This window comes from Lingula anatina, chromosome 1 (assembly GCF_051362555.1).
Source record: "Lingula anatina isolate TDL-2025a chromosome 1, LinAna3.0, whole genome shotgun sequence".
NCBI classification, from domain to species: domain Eukaryota; kingdom Metazoa; phylum Brachiopoda; class Lingulata; order Lingulida; family Lingulidae; genus Lingula; species Lingula anatina.
Genome location: NC_141767.1, coordinates 13,495,726 through 13,516,707, shown reverse-complemented (window position 1 = coordinate 13,516,707; position 20,982 = coordinate 13,495,726). Strand labels below are relative to the sequence as shown.

At 36.6% G+C, this 20,982-nt stretch overlaps 1 protein-coding gene across 1 annotated transcript; it reads left to right on the top strand.

The window, feature by feature from the left end:
* Positions 1-736: 736 nt before the first annotated feature.
* LOC106171125 (cell surface hyaluronidase) lies at positions 737-19,236 on the top strand. The gene is made up of 24 exons (XM_013551283.2): positions 737-1,352; positions 2,005-2,202; positions 8,548-8,782; positions 8,926-9,092; positions 9,359-9,488; positions 9,818-9,970; positions 10,371-10,607; positions 11,035-11,139; positions 11,455-11,624; positions 12,191-12,257; positions 12,661-12,779; positions 12,996-13,129; positions 13,288-13,354; positions 13,631-13,759; positions 14,136-14,311; positions 14,675-14,710; positions 14,984-15,118; positions 15,549-15,735; positions 16,434-16,628; positions 16,842-17,065; positions 17,379-17,540; positions 17,833-17,995; positions 18,251-18,310; positions 18,506-19,236. Exons 2-24 carry the CDS (start codon positions 2,056-2,058, stop codon positions 18,536-18,538), a joined length of 3,231 nt encoding a protein of 1,076 aa, XP_013406737.2. The 5' UTR covers positions 737-1,352; positions 2,005-2,055; the 3' UTR covers positions 18,539-19,236.
* The last annotated feature ends 1,746 nt before the right edge of the window (positions 19,237-20,982 follow it).

Sequence of the window (20,982 nt, the reverse complement as noted above, 5' to 3'; positions counted from 1 at the left end):
CATTGGATGAGCTTTGACTAAATGCGAAATATGTCCTAGAAAGAAGTCAACGTAGTATTATCAGCTTTCTCCATGCGAATCGACCACCTTAAAGATGAAAAATAACTATCATTAATCATTAAAGCCAATCAAGCTAAGCTACAATTATGTGGTCGAGGGCACCGGCAAAGGTCAATTCCGGGTTCAGTTTTATGTAAACAGTACTCTACTCACACGACGTTTGTCACACTTTGTCAAATAAATAAATAAATAAATAAATAAATAAATAAATAAATAGTTAGATAAATGAATAAATATAAAGCACTTTCTGGAATGGAATCGGTAACACTCAGAATTTTCAAGGTTTTAACCCCCACCCACCGATGATTGGAAATCCCGGTTTCCAATGGAATGTGTGTTTTCCCTTGCCTGCCACTCTCTTCATTCCCATAAGAGTGAAGTGAATCATCTTAAAACGCAGACGCTTCCTAATTAGATGAGGTCGAATGACGTGCAATAAAGTTCAATATAATGCATTTTTAAAGTATAGAACATATTTTTGGGCCCGGCTTTTGTCGTTTGTAAGGCCCCATCCCCAACCCCTAGTATTCCAGGAATTGATCGTGCTATGCGGGCTGGGGAGCATTTAACAAACATATTTCTGAAAATAAAAATTAGTGCTGCTTCGAGCGGGTCTGAGATCCAAAGTCTGGTATGATAATTATGTTCTTCTAACACTGTATCATTCAAGATGGTTTATGGTAAATATATGCTTCATCGGGTATTTCTGACCTTCAACTGGATTTCAGGCAAGTACGTTGTGCACCATCCCGCAGCTCTACAATCTGCCAATCCCGGGAGTTTACGGCGAAACAAAACCGCAGAGATATTCAAAATAAAGATGAGAATTAGTTTAGTTATACCATGGACCGTTTCTCCATATTTTGTTCAAACAAACTTCGTCTTCATAAAAGAAAACAGAAAATAAGTGAATTGGCTCTGGAATAAAGTGGACCGCAGGACGTATTGATTTAGCGAAGATACAGGTGCACTCGGTCGAAAAAAGAGACAGAGAGACTCCAGCCCACCTGTGTGCTCACCTTATTGTACACAGATCACTTTTGCTCTGACGGGGCTCTATTGTGACATTGAATGACGTAGATATGATTCAGTTAAACGTAATTTAATACTGACATCGAGTATATTTCCGTTTAATAATTGTTTCCGGATAACAAGTAACGCAGGAGAAGAAGGGGGATACAAATGCTATAGTCAATCTTATAAAAGTGACATTCATCCTCAACGTGCTGTTTCCTAAACATATTTCAAATATCATTTTATACAAGGAGGATCTCGCCTGAAATAAGTGAAATGTAAGTTAATATTTTAACATTTAAAAATGAAAGCATCTACGTCAGTCGCAGGGAAACAAGGCAGAAACAACAAGTTTCCAACAAATCATGAGACATAGAGAAGAATCTGTGTCTGAAAGTCTCACATAATTGCAACTCTAAGTGTGAATGAGGGACCTGGGTGTACACCTTTTTTATCATAATACTGCACTATTATGATAATATGATACAATCATTGTGTCTTTCATGTAAGGAATCAGAAGTATTATAAATATGTAGACGGGCATTGTCAATGGCTTACAAGGCACCCTTTTCCATTTTCATACAACATTTGTGCAGTGAACGTGAGAGGCTTTAGATGATGTTTTGACAAATTGGTCCTCTTCAGCGAAAACAGCAAAAAAAGAAATTGAAATAGGCAGCTGTTTGAGTCAGTTATTATCTGGGATTGCGATCGATCATTTATCACGAAATGAATTATGTGACATGGTATGCACTGGTAAAAAAAACTGACGCTGGTCTCTTATACTGTCACACCCAGACGCTATTTATATACAAATTAGATCCAAATTAACCTGTCACGAATAAGTCCGTAATATTCGTCACCACAATGACTATATATATTTAAGACGGCACGACGGACACGGAGATCATAATTGCTTTGTATTTCCAGAGATCAAACATTCAGTTGAATTCCATTGCTGAATACCACTTATTGCTACAGATGTTGGAGCGTTCTGCGTGCCCCAAGGTTTCTTGGCTGTGGGTTCTACTGGCTTGCGCCCGTTTCGTCACTTCGTCATCCGAGCAGTGTCCATGGCTTGATGACCTTACGCCCTGGAGTGATGCCACCGCCTGGCCGAGCAATCAGGTATGGGTTGAATACCTCATCTTATAAGTTTTAACACTGTTGTTTCAGGGAGTATGCATACATATTAAGATTGAAAGCTGAAACCAACCTGTGGCTACGGATCCAAATTAAATATTTCTTATGCCCTTAACTTTTTTTTCATTTTTTGTCTTTTCAATATTAATTAATTGATATTGATATTAATTAATTGATAAGATGATGGCGAAATAGTACTTAACGAACGTTTATGATTCATTGCATGCAAAATCTTTTTATTAACTAATTACCTGTACTCTAACATCCGATTATTTATAAACGCTTTTTGCCTATTTTTGCTCATTTTGTCGTGCTTATATAGTTAATATTAAAGCGTCTATAACATAAATGAAAAAACGAATGTATACATAAAGGTGTCACCGGTAGCTATGTGGAAATTGTCAAGCCGCGCTTAGTAAGTATGAAAAACTCAGGTAAAATAATCTAAATTATATGCATAAACTAATCCCATGTTCAGCATAAGTGATATATGCACATCATTTGGCGTTGAAAAAGAATGTGCGAATTATAGGAACAAATTTCGTTTGGAAGCCCGTGACCTTATGGTGGAAAAGGTCGCTGGTCAAAGGTTCCGTATCAAAATTGTGAGAGCACTAACGGGCGCGAACATATGAGAGAACATGTTCTGTATGATTGTCCTCTCACCGCAAACATTAGGGAGAGGTTTATTATTGGACTCCAGAAAGGCCACAACCATTTGGACAAACAGATATCGTGGGAAGAAAACATATTGTTAATCTTAAAAACTTGGATTCCTGCTCACAATTCAGAATAAATGAAATATCTATCTATTTATCTCTCTGTGGGTGTGGAAATAAAGTTTCATGTGACTCTACAATACTGCATTTATTTGGCAGAACTAGTGACTAATGTTATTCTGTATTTCGACGTGAACGCTGGGTCACGCGGGTCGTTCTGTACCATTCCCCCAATCATGTTTCTATTGTGAGTGTGACAAAACCAGAAAACGAATAAAAAACGTCAGCCATACAAATGTTAATCTTCTGGGGGTATTCAGTGAATGATTTACTTATCGGGCGGATTGTGAAAGATGAACTTTCAAACTGGCAAGTACTAAGGTACGTTAACTGAGTATGTTGTGCGTATACAGGTTATTGAACTTTGAAGCACACCACAATTTTTTGCCGAATAACGAGCATATAAACGTTATATTCATCATTTTTAAAAAAGATAAGCACTTAAAAACATCAGGCCCCAGTTTCATCTTCACTGCATGGCGCTATCCTCTGGATACCACTTTCCATTGGGTGTAATTATTATCCTCTAGACAGTTAGCTTGTGGGTGAAGTAATGTTTCACAAATGCTGGATACTTATATTGCTCTCCAGTGGTTAATATGGCTGCTTTCCTCTAGGATATCTTTGATGAAAAAGTTTTGATCATGTTAACCCAAAACAAACTAAATAAAAGAACAGAGACCCCAAGATGACGTACAGTATAGTGTAGGTGACACGTTACGTCGTCGCTGAAGATCTATTTGAATAAACATGCCTCCTGATGATCGGACATGCCCATAGGAGTTGGGGGTATTAAATACGTCTTAGTTTTTTTATAATCGTGTAAGATATGTACAATATAAGTCAGATTTTAAATCCGCCAAGGCGAGATTGAAATTTCAGTAATCCTGTCATATCTTTTTTGCGTTAAAAAATCTCCAGGGCCACTTAAAAATACTAAATATAGAAAAGGGGATAGGTTTTTACCGTGTCGCACTCCTATATTGCAGGAGAAGTAGGCCTATTCCGACAATTCACGCAGCATTTCTGTTTCTGTTAGCCTATCAACAAATGTTCCACAAATTCAATTCCATTCTGAAAAAAATCAAAATTATATACAAATTAGATTAAAATTATCCATCATATTTCAATAACTCATTTATAGCATGCAATTTTCATTCTCTCTCTCTCTCTCTCTCTCTCTTTCTCTCTCTCTCTCTCCCTTTCGCATCCTTGAGGAAACTTGGTGGAAAAAAAGATACAGCATTTGCCTATGAATAGAAGGAAAAGAAATGTACGGTAGCAATTGAAACCAAGCCTTTAAAACCCGAAAGGAAAACAGCCTGTATGCTGCTGATAGTATCCTATAAACCGCAGCGCGCTGCACTTGCTAAAACCCACTTTACACTGGACGGCGTCCTTTTTGCGACCTTTGTGCGACCATGAAACTGGCATCGCTGTGGTCGTAGAAAGGAGCGAAAGCATCACTTTGGTCGCAGAGTGAATGCTCAATGATCCTCCAGTTGTCGGCACTTGAAGTGTTTTTTTTCTTTCGCTCTGGTCGTACTCCGGGACGCAGAAAGGACGCTGTCCAGTGTAAATGGGGCTTAAGTGACGTTAAATTATAAATACAGAAAAAAAAGCTTTGGGTTATATTTAACTAGAAGAAGCCAAATATATAATAGCATTTCTACTGCTTAAAAACAATATTTTTGTTATCAGTTTCCTTGGTATCAGGGATGTTTATATATACGTCCTGCCGAGTAGATATTTAACAACTGTGCATTTCTGATCATAAGTTAGTAGTCACTCTGATAGTTGTATAACCTCCATCGCCTTGGTAAAGACAGGCAATAAATTCGATTCTCTCTCAAATATAAAAAGTGGTAGTGACACCGGTAGTGATCACACAAAAATCTCTGCAGATATTTGAATATGGATCACTCGAAGTAAGCCGTTGATTTCATTTTTACAGCAAAATAAAGCATATTTTGTTACTGTTGGTAAGTTTATTTATTTGTTTGTTGTTTTATACATATATCCTTAATTTTATTCGTAGTAAAATAAATCAAACTAGAGACACTCCTAATGACGTAAGATGACAACGAAATTTAAATTGATAATGTGTTAAAAAGGATAACGAGATTATCATCACGATCAGACAGTTAACACATCGAGATAAATAAGATTCATTACATCAAATAGCATGGTCCTTGGCTGCAAGGGAGGAGGAAGCCCTTTCATATTTCACAAAAATAATTTCTTGAGGATCTTTAAAAAGAGCTCCTACTATGAACTAAACAGCCCCCCCAAACACACAGACACCGGTTTCTCTCAGCCTGCAACTCAGAATAGTAATAATATTTGATTTGTAAGAACCTGACATATTTCCAATCTAAATAACAATTAATATTTAATAAATATCGATAGATGACCTGGGGGATAATGACTGGAACTGATTAAATTAACAAACAGGATAAATCTAATATCAGTGATAAACTCCACCATTGTTTGAGAGGAAATTACAAAGTTTATGAAGCTATTGCCGTGATGTGCAATAATGTGTTCAATAAGTACCATTGCCATTATTGCCATGGAAGCCTGTAGGTCTAACTTAGAATGCAGTTTGTTTTGTCCTGCGAGCTGTGATTGGTTAAAATGCTCCACTTCCCTATTCTACGGCTTCAGGGTACAACTTGTTTTAAACAACCATCCATAATTTTAAAACACGTCCTTGAAATTTGAAACTATTTGAGTTAACTGTTTGAGGATTACGGGAAGGGTATCAAAAGAGTCCCTTACAATCCAATTTAGCTTTATTAGTCATCACCTTCCTTAGTCATGTTGACAACGTGACTTTACCTACAGGACCCAATGAATATTTTACACTGTACACGTGTGCTATTTTATTGTCAAGTGTAATTTATGTTATGAATTTCAAGTAAGCGCTCTTAAAAAAAACGTTAACCAGGTGCAAGATGATAAAACCATTGAATTGAGCACGTGCGGGCTTTTTCACGTACTCTGTAAGTTGGCATGATGGAACATCAAGTATTATTTATTGAACGTATTTTGTCATCTAAATTACCGCTGTCACCACCATTATTACCACTACCATCATATACTCCGTACTGTTTTAGGCTTTTTTTTTATTGAGCAACAATTATCATTCTACGTCGGTATTTGAGTGGTCGTAGGAATTGTAGAAAATCTTTAACCCAGTCTTACGAATTTTTGCAGTAGGTGCCATTTTCATCCCTGAACAAGATTTTATCACGAAAATTGGCAGAGTTGACCAGGAGAGTATAGGTTACAATCCCGTGCCGCCATTTTGGTTTACATGTTTTTGTGATGAAGTTAGGAGCCCCTAATTACAGATTTTCCTTAAACAAATGCATCATTTTGCTATATCAACGATAAAATCTGAACTAAGACTTTAGAAAAATCGCTGTCACGGTTTTGGAGTACTAAATGGTGTCATTAAATCGGCGTTAAAACGGTGATCGTGGGTGCTCAAGTAAAAGAGAAAGAGAAACCGATTTTCAGTTTTTACCCCAAAATCGCATTATGATGTCACCCTTAATAGAACATGTGTAAATCGTAATTTAGTCCCTGAGCACTGAAGATTTATTTATTACCAAAAAGAATGTATGTAAGGCAGTAAATAAGGAGTTTTGGGGGAATGGTGACAATATCCTTAAATTGAATATTCTCAGTAACTTAAACTTATTGTGACACACATTCATTTTAAGGATATTGTCACCCTATTTTGAAAGTCTATCAATAAATTACATGCATTTTCGTTTCACAGATTTTTTTCAAACGAATAATAAAACAAATAAGCTTTAAATGAAAATATATAGCAGTTTACAAAGACGCGGCTTGATCCTGTCTGTGTAAGCCTTCCTACTCTCTATACCAGGAGGCCATCTAGCTGGTACAAAACTGGACGAGGGGCTTCTTTCGCCCATATTTGTAATATCTGATAGAGTACTTACTTATTAAGGTGTCTTATAGCTAGAAGGGGCCTCTGGTGGAGAGGCTGCTGACGAACTGAGGTGTCTGCACGCGTGACACGAAGAAGTTTATTATAAAATTTACACTTGTGAATAGATTCTCCGACATAAAAATACGGATAGCAATTTTTTTTCATTTCTTTATATGCCATCTTTCTCTATATCGTAAACCAGTTTATGAGAACAAAACTGTTTAATACCCCTATATAATAATAATAATAATAATAATAATAATAATAATAATAATAATAATGAAATTATGTCGATATATAACCATCTCTTTAATGATCAAAAATAAAGTTCAGTTCTTGTATTCCGTACTCCACAGGAGTCTCTGTGTGGTTTACATTCGCCTGGTTATTTTTTGGCCCCTGATACAGACTGGATGTTGATGCTCTTTCCTCCGTGAGGAGGATACAGCCGTATGAGACTCAAAATAAAAATATCTTTCACGCAAGGACTCATGGAATGGCGGGATAAAATGATCCCGACTTTTTTTTTTTTTTTTTTTTTTTTTTTTTTTTTTTTTTTTTTTTTTGACAGAAGTGTCCGGATAATAACATGAAAAGAGAGAGAGAGAGGGAGAGGGAGAGAGAGACGCGTTATAGATAGCAAGCAGGCAACTTTGCCGCCAGTAGTCTCGTTCACTTAGAAATAATGTTATAATTATCTTGACAGATATATGATGACAAAAAAAGCCGAAACTGTGCATTATGACATTTTTAGATGTCATGTAAGCACGCGTAAATGGGAAACGCTATTTGAACGCGATTTGAGGCTAAACTCAAAAAATAACTCAGCTTTGTCACTAAGATGATTTATAAGGTATATAATCGCTTTTTGCATGGGTGCTTAAGATTTTACAGGCATGATAACTGTTACAACTTAATGACGAAAAATGACTAAAACATATCATCATTTCATCCTCATCTTTCAAGATGCCAAAGGGAAATGACACCCTGGTGAGTGAGGATAATCAAAATAATCTTGTATATGATACTTTTCGAAAAACTTGCGTGCTTGCACATGTCAAAACTAGAATCCCCCGCCTCCAGGGACAGCCTAGGAGACTCCTAGGGTCTTACAGGTGTATTACTGTTGATCCTTAAAATAAAACACACTATTACAATGTAACATCCAACGTTCCTTTAAGATCCATTAATAAAAAACATGCCATTTTAAGTCCATGCTGAAAAAAATTAAATTACCATGCAACAATGTTTTTGCCCCCATGAAAGTCTATGCCGCTGCCTGGGAATTGACAATTGATAACAAACATGATAATAACAACTTAAGAAAACTGCTTTCATGCATGGGTATTTATGATATCAATGAAATTTGATTATGTGAAAAATGAAACTTCTCTACCCGCATGGACAGCACCCCCCCCCCCTAGTAACATTAAAATCCACAAAGTTATACAAACCTTTTTTCCATACCAGAACACGTCAAAGTTGTCTCCGATACCAAGACCAGAGATAGATTGGGATCGTAGCGATATTTGTTTAGTATAGTAGAATACAAAAATATTCTATTTTACCTGTGTTTTATTCAAGGTGCCGCAGGCAAACACCAGCGTAATAATTGACAATCGTCAGATTCTCTTGGACGTATCCCCGCCAGCTCTGTTCAGCCTCACCATACGCAATGGAGGGCGACTTGTCTGGGGAGTTAATGGTGACCATGAACTGCGAGCTAATTATATTCTCGTGGAGGAGATGGGGGAGTTGGAAATAGGGAGTGCTGTGTGCAAGTTTCCACAACACAGAAAGGCGACCATAACTCTGACCGGTAATCTTTAATGGAAAGATACGATTTTAAAAGGAAAACTATCTCTCTCTCTCTCGCCGCGAAGGCTTACAATAATTTATCATTTGCAAATAAACATTGACTATGATTTGCAAATTATTTGTACTTTGGTTTTACAATTATAGGAAAAAGAGACGATTATCCCGATGTCGGCAACTTTGGTCAAAAGTTCCTTGGGGCTCGAACCAATGGGACATTGGAAATTCATGGAGCAAATACTTTCACTTGGACCGTGCTCACCCAAACTGCCAGAAAACCAACCATTGACGACGGGCTGATATGGGATCATGATGTAAGGGCAGTACTAGCATAAGTATAAAACTGTTTTAGAACTTCAAATGGCACATGTACCAATTTTTCCCTTTCGATAAAATTGCCTGACCTTACTTTTAAACTGATGTCATTTTAGATCTCATGCTCGGTATACATATTACGATAATAGAACACTTTACTATGTGCACACTAAGTGAAATGTCCTGCCCGAAACTATACACCATGAACTGATCGCAAAATTTCACGCTTTCTTTAAAGCTATTCATCAATTTATCATTTATGTAGGTCAATGGTAAATGGAATGTATACATATCTGGAGTTTATCTCTATACATTTGAGCCCAATCACGGTAATATGACGTTCGATGGACAGTATTCGAGCAATCAATATTCCTCTCTTGCAAATGACATCGGCAGTAAGTACCGTTTTTTTTTTCATTAACGTAACACACATTTATATAACGTCTTATAACACACGCCGTGGATTGTGTTGAACGAATTTGTGTTGAAACTTGTATAAGTGCTCAAAGTCATTCAAACGTTCTATGCAATATATATTTGTCTGGTCATAATACTGTTATCAACACTTGGCGAATGAAATATGCCATTCTTGCATTGCTCATTTATTGTAAGAATTACTGAATTAAGCATTTGTTATATATTTATCTGTACGCTATATACTAAAAATGTGAACCTTTTCTTACACCTTTAAACACCCCGGTTTAAGTTTTACTTCTATCCCCAGATATACCGCATGGTACGATCGTCATGCTAGCAGTGCGGGGGAAGCCATTAGGATCAGATCGCACAGTGTTTGATAATGCCATAGAGTCTCTAGGTTCCACAAAAATCCGGGAATTTGTCAATGGCAACGCGTTTGCTATGGTGGCAGTTAAAGGTAAGTGTTCACTTGTATGATTTACTCAATCTGCTCTCCTTTGGTTTTTAGCTTAGACCCGTTTATTTATCCATTTACGTTCGTGATTTACAATTGTTAGACCGTTTCTGTGTATAAATTGCATTTAACTTAACTTTTAACTTTTATCATAGCCACAGTTCATTTTTCTGGAGTATGAATAAAAACCAATGACAAGTCTACATTTTGATGGCTGGCATAGAGATATGATCTTGTGAGTGTTTTCACTTACAAGTCCTAGCTATTGAAAAACGAATTGTGACTATGATCTAAGTACATAACTTATGATACTATTTAATCATTGAAGATATTGAGTTGAAACCGACAATAAGTATGTTTTGAATTAACCCACAACTACCTATCAGGATCATTTGACATGCAGGTGACTCCAGTTTGACAAAAGAGACGCTGTCATCGGAGATCGGGTTCACCCATACATCAACTGGACCTGTGGACATGACCACGGGAACACTCCGCTTCATTGCTGAGAGCGCTGTTTCTGTCAGACACATGACAAAACTTAAGGCACACCAGGCAAACTACGTACGATTTCGTGTTATTTTGTCGACAATGCAAACAATATTAAACGTTTTGGATGACGTTTCCTCCTTGTCAGAAGGTAAGACGGCCTTTTTGTCAACTTTGTTAGGCCTATATCGTTCGCACGTGTATTCTCGCCTACCTCACTACACTAGGTATCAAGTGGGCGGAGAATTCTGTCTCAGCTGAAAAATGTTCGCGGAGACACTGTTAACTTAATTCCCATGTTTTACACCATACCTTTCAATTCCTGCGTAGATCTCAATATTGTGTAAGCATTTACTAAACAGAAATAACTAACATGATGTTCTTTAAAAAGATAGATAAAGATAAAAATTCAACTCACGAAAACCCTAACTGAGTGTTAAGAGGTTAGTATATACAGTCATGTTGGCACATTTGTTTCACAGTCAGTAGGGGATAGCCAATAGTCCCAGATTTCAGTTTACAACGTCCCATGATGATAATACAATATTTCTACATGTAGAAACCAATCTTTTTTTCAGGAGACAAACTGGTAATTAGTTCCACCGATTTCGACATGATTCAAGCCGAAGAGAGAGTTGTTGTGCCTTGCCCAACATGTTCTAATTATCAGGTTGCAGTAAACGGTAATAATATAAACGAGATGTGGTGACCGTTGGTAAACTTCCCATAACAAACAGAAAGTAAAATAAAGAGCGCTTGTCAGTCAGAACATTATGTACGGTTTGAAGCCCTTTCTTGTACTATTTTTATTTATTTATTTATTTATTTATTTATTTATTTATTTATTTATATAGAAATACATATATGGACCGGCAAGTTAGAAAATGTTGTACTTCTACATGATAAGTCAACGAAAATTAGGAGTTTTACTAGTTTAAACAATTTTACTTCATTTTTTCGATAAGAGGAAAAAAGACTGAATTAACTTTCCCTTGCAGTTCCCCTGTATTATACTCACTGGGGAGAGGTGACCAATAACGTTGACATGCGGGCAGAAGTGGCACTACTCAACAGAAACGTAGTCATTCGCGGCGAAATGCAACCCAGGTGCTATGGCAACAACCCGTGTGCTTTCTATGACATGGACACATTTGGCGGACATGTTAAGGTATAAGTGACCTTTGACATTGAAAAAAAAACGTAGTTATTTAGTCGCTTATCAGTGTGCACTTGAGAAGAAAAAGTGAGACAGTTTACAATATCGAGAAGTTTTGACTATTTGCCCAAATTTACTATTTTAAAGGGATAATAACTCTTCATATGAGATCTATATTTCACAATAAAAACAATGTGAATAACTCATAAAAATATAATATATTCTGTTTTACCACAAAAACGGCAGTTATAACTATTATTCTGATATCTGAGCTTGTCTTTAGACCACGTGACCTCCATTGATGGTTATACTCTGTTAAAATCTCTTAAGAGATTTTAACAAAAAACCAAACTTTTTGGAAAAAAACAGGGACTAACTTTGAATGTAAAAATGGATTCATTAACCATTGGTAAGAATGGGAAAATTGTTGTTTACTCCAGGAAAATTCATTTTTTGGCCGAAACGAAGAGTTATTATCCCTTTAACATATGTTTGACTGTGAAGAGAGAGGGAAAGAGAGAGAGAGAGAGGATATAAATAAATATTTTAAGTGATACAAAATTATTCTCTTTTAAAAGGCTGATGGTGGATCTTTGAACATAGAAGGAGTTGAGCTGTACCACATGGGTCAGGCAGGCGTGCTAGGTAAACTTTCCATTTGTGCTTTGCTTTGTTTTTATCAAGCGGATAGTCGTCTTGCTTTCTTTCACAGATTAAAAAGCGTTTCGGGAAACCAAATATCGGGATTTAAATCGAATATAATGAGCTCACTTGATTATTTATGTTGTTTACTTTTTCATGTTGACTTTCATACATGCATGCTCATTGATAGGGACATGCAGATGTCGAAGTAATAGTGAAGTAAGTTAAAAACTTGGACAGTGGTCGAAATTAATTTTACCGGATTATGATGAAAAAGTGCATGAAGAAGTGTACATGTAGGACTAAGGTATTCATGTAGACAGTTTTAACAATACCAATGTAACCTTGTCGTACGGTTTGCTTTTGCAATACAGAAATAGCTAGTCTTTTTATTGCAATTTTATAGCATCATATCCCATCCATTACCATTTGCTGCTTGACGATGCTGGTGCCATAGTCAAAAATAACGTGGTACGTCACTCGTTCCAGCGGTGTATTGTTATCCACGGTACATTCGGGTTGCAGGTATGTATTTTTTTCTTCTCTCTCTCTCCCTTCCTCCCTCCCTCCCTCACTCTCTCTCTCTCTCTCTCTCTCTCTCACACACACACACACACACACACACACACACTCACACGTGGCACCGCATAAAGGTATACTTTCATCCATTTGCCGAACAAAATCAGATTACATAGCTGTAGTTGCCGTTATTTTATCCATTAATTTTTCTTGATGCTTTAGGTTATGGATAACATTGCCTACCTGCACTTCGGTCATTGCTACTACCTAGAGGACGGTGGAGAACATGACAATGTCCTGAATGGAAACCTGGGTTTGGGAACATTGAGCGGCCATTTGCACCAGGCTGATAAAACGTAAGTTATGTCTTTGGCATGAGGAATTATAGTTTTCACAATTTATACACTTGTAAGAACTGTCAAGTATACCCCATTTGGTTAAAATGTTTAAAAGGGATACATTTACTTTGATACTGCTGGTTGTCTTTTTCATGTACTTACATATTTTATTCTAGACCAGCAACATTTTGGCTGACAAACCCGTATAATTTCATCAAAAACAACGTTGCCGCAGGGTCAGAAGTACGTATATCTATTTCCCCTCTTTATTTGTAAAATTTATATGCCTTAAACCAAGACTATAATAAAAGATAAACGAATTTCAGAGGTAGCTATTTCTAGTTGTGGGAACTTGCTAAATTTAATTTGTTTTACATGGTTTTGTTTTAGTATTAATTTTCAATGAATATTTTTTTTCACAAATTTTTATCTGAAATTAACTTTTTTCTATTAATAATATTTAAAAAAAACGCTTGTCTTCACAATATATTCTCTTTGCTAATTGTATATTTTCTTCAGGAATGGGGTTTTATGATCATATTTCCTAAGTATCCGAAGGGTCTGTCAGAAGGTTTAATTCATCTACAATCAAAATCTGATAGAACCGCTCTTGCACAATTTGAAAATAATAAGGCACATTCAAATACGGTAAGAATCTTGTTTCAAAGTCGAGTATTTTTGGGTACTGATATGACTCCGACTAAATTCAAAATGAAATCGGTATGAATAGAGTGGTGTATGCCACTAGAGGCTTTTTGTACATGTAACGGTGTTTTGAAATAATGCAACCCAGCTAAAGTCAAACGGTTCAGAAAGTCGCAGTCCAGTGAAGAGTTTGTCTACTTTTTCCAATTTTCTTCATGAACACATCACGATTTTTACCCATACAGATAGGAACAAAATTTTCTCATGCCATGAGAAGATCTCTACACCTATTTAGACAATTTGCTTTCTTAACACAAAACTTACTTCATGTGATGTTCGCATGGGTCATAGCTTTTTGAATGTTTTCATGTTTTTTTAGGATGGCCTCTTTGGTGATTTCATACTCCAAGGAGATTTGACATCGGAGAGCATACTGAAAACTGGGAACAATTACAAGCCTAGATCTGAGGCTCAGATAACAAGGTTTACAGGCTACAAGAACAAACATCAAGACTCCTGGTATCGTGGAAGTCCTATCCATTTATCTCAAAGCTCGTAAGTGGTATAGGATGGCACTTTCTGTTTTTCTTGTTCAATTTTACGGCAGTGAGCCTCTGTATTTGTAGTTTTGACATGAACTATTTACCAATATAAAGCTTTCTGTATAAACCACACGCTTTCTTTGGTCTGTCGGTCTGTATAAACGCAGACGATATATGGTCGAATGGATATGGATTTGCGATCATTTTGTGTTAAAAATGACAATCTTCCATACTTTGATATCCTAATTCTATATGTGCACTACAGCAATAATCGTTTTTACCTATGCATGTGAAAATACGTTTTCAGATACATACTCATATAGCGTGATGAATATTGAAGTTGTTTGTGTAGTGTTTGCAATGTTCGTCTTTCCAGGTTTTCAGACAGTCCCAGGGGACACACGCACGCGGTGTAAGTACGGCAAACATCTGAACCGTTTAATTTTTAAAATGTCATTTTAATTGGATATACTGAATGTTATACTTATTGAAATATAGCAGAAAAAAATCTGAAATTCCGAAAAATTCTCCCCTAATTCGACATAAATATGTAAATGTTTATGGCTATAAATTTGTGGTTCTAATTTTATTCTAATAGCGTCATTAGTAATTCGTCAGTTTATATCTACAGCACTTCGAAAGAATTTTTAATAAATGTCTTAACCCACCACTGTGTTATCTATAGTGCTGGATACAGAAGGGTCTGGATAGAGAACTCTGTGTTTGTAGGCCAGTCAGACAATCTTGGAGAGCCAGAGATCTATTATGACCGTACAGCTTCTGCTTGGGTAAAACTACCGAGATCGTTCCCGTCTAGCTTGTAAGTGGCTTTTAGTTTTCCTTGAATATAACTGAAATAAATCCAATGGATTTCTAATTTTGCTAAGATGTCCATATATATAATGTAGCATGCTAGCGTTTTCGTCGGTATACATACAGTGGTAATTATTGTTGTAATTATGAAAGAATCGTTTTAACTGTGCTCCACATTGAATGTGACTGTTCACATCTTCTTAGTTGAGTAATTTTTTAAAAACATGTTTTCATAGTATTTTGAATTTTGCATTCGACTGCCGGTAGATAAGTGACACCTATCAAGGTTGTTGATAAAAATTTATTAACACCAGAGCTTTTCTACTTTTGATTTCTTTCGCATCGATCAAGCAGGAACGTCTTTTAAAAAAAAGACCAGCTACCTTGTCTTATATTTGAGATGAATTTTCTAGATCACTTTTGTTGTATCACTCTAGGGGAACACAAGTGAATGGTCTTGTTATCTATGACTTGAACATCCATTTGAGGAACTGCTATTTCAATGGTTTCCAAACAGATCAATACAGGAAAGCCGGAGGAATAGGATGGAAGAGAAATGCTGGGGCGTCCTTTTATACGTATAATTCTGTGGAAAATTTAACATTTGGATTCAAAGATGGAGAGGTATGCTTTAGTTTAAATAAAATAACAGCGCAAGATTAAACACGTGTAGTCAAATCCACCAATTCAAGTATAGAAACGTTTGTAAAGAACTACGCTCTAAATAAAAAAATTGTAGATCGTGAACGATAACTTCACATGTTTGTTTTCGGTTTTCCATTAGTTTCTTTAAGGGTGAAGGCTACCCAAGCAGTCTGGTTCTTTGTCTGAATTGGCGTGCATTGTGGAAATAATGGAATTGAAAGGGCAGAATATCCTCTTTCCTTTTATTTAACTGACAGGGACCTCTCCTGGCAAATGATGTTTTGCGAACTATTTTAGATGTAAATTTTGATAAAATTTTCGTTGGGGTAATGTAGCATTCACTGGCACGACGTTGGTGCCAAGGGTTGAATATTAACATGACGGGTGCCACTTGGGTTCAGTATATTTTACATGTAAAATATTGTAAATAATTACTTGCTGATTGGGTTATAATACGTAGATAACAACACTTGCTAGAATCTAAAAACAGCACTGACAAACTGCAGGGAAATGAATTGTACTCCATGAGAAAGGTTGTATTCAAATGGTTTTCTGCTATTGTTGAGCTCGATAAAAAAGTGTTTATAAATTCTCGGGGGGGGGGGGGGGGGGGGGGGGGGGGGACCGTTTTCCCTAATATGTCCATCATTTTGTTTATATTTTGAGTTGCTTTGTAGGCTACAGGAAACCGTGTCTTTGAAGAAAGTGGAGGAAGAAATGGCAACAAAGGCGCCATGGTAGTAGATATAGACGGGTCCTTGACAGGCCACGCCGGGGCATCTGTCGTGAGAAATGAACCATTTTACTATACCGCAAACTGCTACGAGAAAACAAACTGGAATATGAGAGTTTGTCCAGAAAAGTATGGAAAGGTATTATTAGCAGTCACTCAGATAGGTTAGAAATGATCCACACAATATTGTGAAATTTATCGCCAATTTTGTGATTTATCGAAACATGCACAGAACAGAGTGTTTGATAGTAGATCATATTCTAACTCGGAATAGAAAAACATAGGATAATAATGATAAATTATTTGTAATTAAGAAAGTTGTCTTTAAACGATTTTAACCATTTAAATTCAGATTCGCATCCGCTACATGAAAACAAGCACGAATACGTTGTTCAAGAGTGACGTTCAGATGGTCAGAGATGATCTCCACCATCACAGGGAAATTTTTACCACTCGTGGTGGTATCATTTCCGTTAATTTGATTTACAACCATAACTACACGATGCAATTTATTGGAAAGGCACCAAACAAGATTAGGATTGAAACCTATGGCTTTGAAAAATACGCACAGTTTACGTAAGTGTTCATCTTTAGACTCGCTACAGCATGTCTTTGGTGTCACAAATAATATAAATTGAAATAACTTGTATTGCACGAGAAGAGATTCACCATTGAACACTCTTCTGATATTAAGTAGGGCAGTTACCCATTAACAACAAATACTTCTGCTTTTAATTATAGAAAAATTAATTGATAGTGATCAAAACACATAGGTCATTTTGGAATGATTACAAAGTCATTATGCAGTCATATTCTGTTATGAATTATCATGTTCCTTTTGACACATAGAGATAAGCCAGATTAAGTATATATTATCGCTTTCGTCCAGGGCTGGGGGTCGTGTCCGTTTGGGCATATGTTTCCCGAAAAACTCGGCTTTTACTAAGATTATCTACGCCAGAATGGTCGTGACTCTGAAGGCAACCTGGGAGCAGTTTGAAGCCGCGTCTCTTACAGACCAAGCAGTAGCCTTCTGGGACAATGATACAGGGTATGAAATCCATCATCAACGCATTCTTCACATATAGCAACACGCCTTCAGTAAAGCATTTGGTTTAGGTTTTTATGCACAGACACAGTATGTCTGAGCGAACAGTCAACACCTGCTCCGCGTCTGTCGTCTTTTTGGCATGATATTTGCATGATATTCGCCATTGTTTCAACTGATGTTTCCTGATATTTAATAACAGTTTTATTACTATAATTTTTCTTTGAATTTAACAGCTTTGTTGCTTTGTTCTCTTTTGCGAGAGAAAATAGAACTTTTTACTTGTGTCTTGCAGGTTGCTGTTCTTTTATCTCCGAGGTCAACGTACTCGTGATCCCACCGATCTTCTAAGATGCCCAAGGGGTGCCTGTGCATTCCTTGACATCGAGCGCACGGGACCGTATGAGGTGGCTGACTGCTACCAGGACGCTTATGGGCCGTATAGTGCAGACCCGCTGGTATGTTGAACACTACACATTAGCAAATCCTGCTGAGAATGTGAGATTACCTTTCCATAAATATCTTCAAGTGGACATGACATTATGTTTATCGATGAATATATTTATGGATATTTAATATTGTGACATAATATTGGAAACTCCTTAGAACCATGGTCAAATGTTTTAGGTAGAGAATGCAAAATTAAAAAGTGACAATGTGTAGGACCGGTTATTTTAATATGAGCATATTTTAAAGGACACTTATTTTTTCAGCCTCCAGACGAGAATGCATTATCGGACATGGTTTTGAACAGTTCGCCTATGCCATCGGGGGTAAATGATTTTTATCATTTTGGTGTTGATTTAGAGTAGTTTTAACAGTCCACGTATTAAAAATAGTCTTAATGAACATATGTGATCGTCATCCGATTTCAATGAACAAGTTGGCAGATAAGGTAACAATAAACACAGAACAACGATATCATTTCTGAACCTACATTTGTTACAGATAGCCTGTTGCTGTTTCAGGTTGGAGCCGGGAGAACCAGAGAAGCCAAATGAAAAAAGAAAGGGAAAAGTTTATATTCGGATGGATTGTCCTAATTCCATATTCAAAGTGCATTGTACATGTATATTCCACTTTGCAGTAATTTGTTTGCCGCACCTTTTTTGTAATCAACCTTTTTTTGCATCAGTCTGCAATGTTTTTCTGGTGTCTCACACTTTATTAATAACGTGACATGAAATATCTCTTGTTATGTAACCAAATGCATACAGGACGTTGCTTTACATTCAGTTATATTTGACTTTTGACTTACTCTGCCGTATGACACATATTTGTTCATGAAAGCCTTATATGCGAACATCAGAATGTCTTCAAATCGGGGACATGGTTCTGGGGCATGGAAAATTGGAGTCACAGATAATAGACCAGAGTCTGAAAGGAGAACAAAGGGTTGCTGTGATATCCAGGACAGCTGACTTGGGCCAATTTTTCTTCTCTTCAACAACTGTCACAAAAGTAACTTTGTTAAAATCGAATATCATTAGAGAAACACAGAAATAAACACATGAGCTTCAAATCTCTTCCATGCAGTCTCAATGTAAGTGGTACACATGTAGTTGCAACAACATTTAACCTTAATTCTGGTGAAATTGTTTTGGGTTATTAAGTCTCTTTTTAATCTTTATTCCAGTGTTTTTTATTGTTCACTGCAAGACTTTCAACCTAAGATAAAATGCTGTGCTTTTAAAACGCACGTGTTTATCTATTTGTTTATTTGAACTTCTACTCTCAGATATTATTGTCAGGAATATGCATCAATCGGATTTTGCAACTTGCGTTTAACGTCAAGCCTACGTTGCTGTCTCACCCTGAAACTTTTCACTAGGTAATGACCTAGATGGACTGGTCACCTCATTTAGTGACGTACATTCACTCGATCAAATATCTTTGTTTTGTGTTGGCATTGCTAAAATGTAAGGGGGTTAAGGGCGAAGTTTAGAACTCTTCTCTGTCCGTTCTTCAAAACTTGATCGTGGCTGGGCTATGCGTTTTCCTGTTTTTCTTTACCGTTCTCCCTACTATGACGTGTTGAAACACATGTCCAAAAAGGACTGGGTACTTTATCAACGCAGGCGACAAGAAAGGGGGGCAGTCTTTGGTCCATGCAGTTGAATGAATTTAAAGCTATATAACTCTCTTAAACATAACCGCAAAGTCATTCGATAAAGAATTTCTGCATAGAGTTAAGTTCTCCTGTACTTTATAGGAACTCGGATGACTTCTAGCCTTCAGTGTTCTGCATAAACTAGTTCCATCTCTGGCTGAGATCAACCCAGTCCAAGACAGAAGCGTTGTGCGACCTCTCTTTCCTACAGCCTGATCTCCTGTGTCTCAGCAGTGCTCTATCATCTTCAAATCGGGTAAAGCAGCAGGTCTGTCCAGATGCTCAGTCTCTCTGAGGAATTATGTTAGGTGAGCGACGTGAAGTGGGGCAGTGGCATGTTGGAACCGATTCTTACGATCAAATGGGCTCTAGCATATGGCAAACATTTTTCATTTTTGTTATCAGAGCTTGCCTACAAACGCCAGCAGTTACTTTTCCCTTTAGTTCGCCTCTATAGTTAATGACAGTCTAAACGTAGAATGTCAGTCTCTTGTTAGAAAGAGTGTATTAGAACTTCAAATGAACCCGCTGCATATATATATATATATATATATATATATATATATATATATATATATATATATATATATATATATATACTTCAAATTAATCTTACACGATTATAAAAAAAGTTTAAACGGTGAATCTGCATTGCGGTGACGACTCAATCTCTTCAAAAGGGAAATTGTGAATTTTACAGATACTGTATTTCTAAGTCTAAAAAATTTTTGATCTGCATATTCTTATTGAGTGTTAGCAAGAAAACTGAAAAGCAGGGTATTTTATAATATTATTCTACACTTATATTCTATGATAAAATCACCACAACTGCTACAGAGAAATATATTTTTAACGATTTCAAAATTATGAAAGATGGCTAAAGATGGAATCATTACCGTACATGTAGTATAATAAAGAACAAGGAGTTTTGGATCACTTATAATTTACCAATAAAGGTGATCAAACAAAGTACTGACTGCTACACCACTTATAACAGTTATAGCTGTCGATATATGATGTGGCCTGTTTTTTTTCCGTGCATGTTCTTGTGGAATGAAGCCTAATAGTAAGGGGCCTTGTCCACTTCTTGAGTTAATCAGCACACACACACATATGACAGTCATAAATATATTGCATTATCGATCGAGATCCCAGCCAACCGATGACAAACTTCAAGTGCATAATTTTTGCTGTTATCCAGCTCCCTTTGTCGCTATTTATACCTTTTTCTGAATATTTAACTCCCGCTACTGAACATTTGAAACTTGCTTACTACGCACATGGTCTGAACTTGGACATAATGACGAATATTCGTTATTATGTCCAAGGTCTGAA

What these genes read in the sequence shown, in the direction of transcription:
- LOC106171125 (XM_013551283.2), top strand. Translation starts at nt 2,056, where the DNA reads ATGTTGGAGCGTTCTGCGTGCCCCAAGGTTTCTTGGCTGTGGGTTCTA. An exon ending in GGGTCAGGCAGGCGTGCTAG is followed by an intron (nt 12,258 to 12,660) that starts GTAAACTTTCCA and finishes GCAATTTTATAG; the next exon opens with CATCATATCCCATCCATTAC. An exon ending in ATAAGGCACATTCAAATACG is followed by an intron (nt 13,760 to 14,135) that starts GTAAGAATCTTG and finishes ATGTTTTTTTAG; the next exon opens with GATGGCCTCTTTGGTGATTT.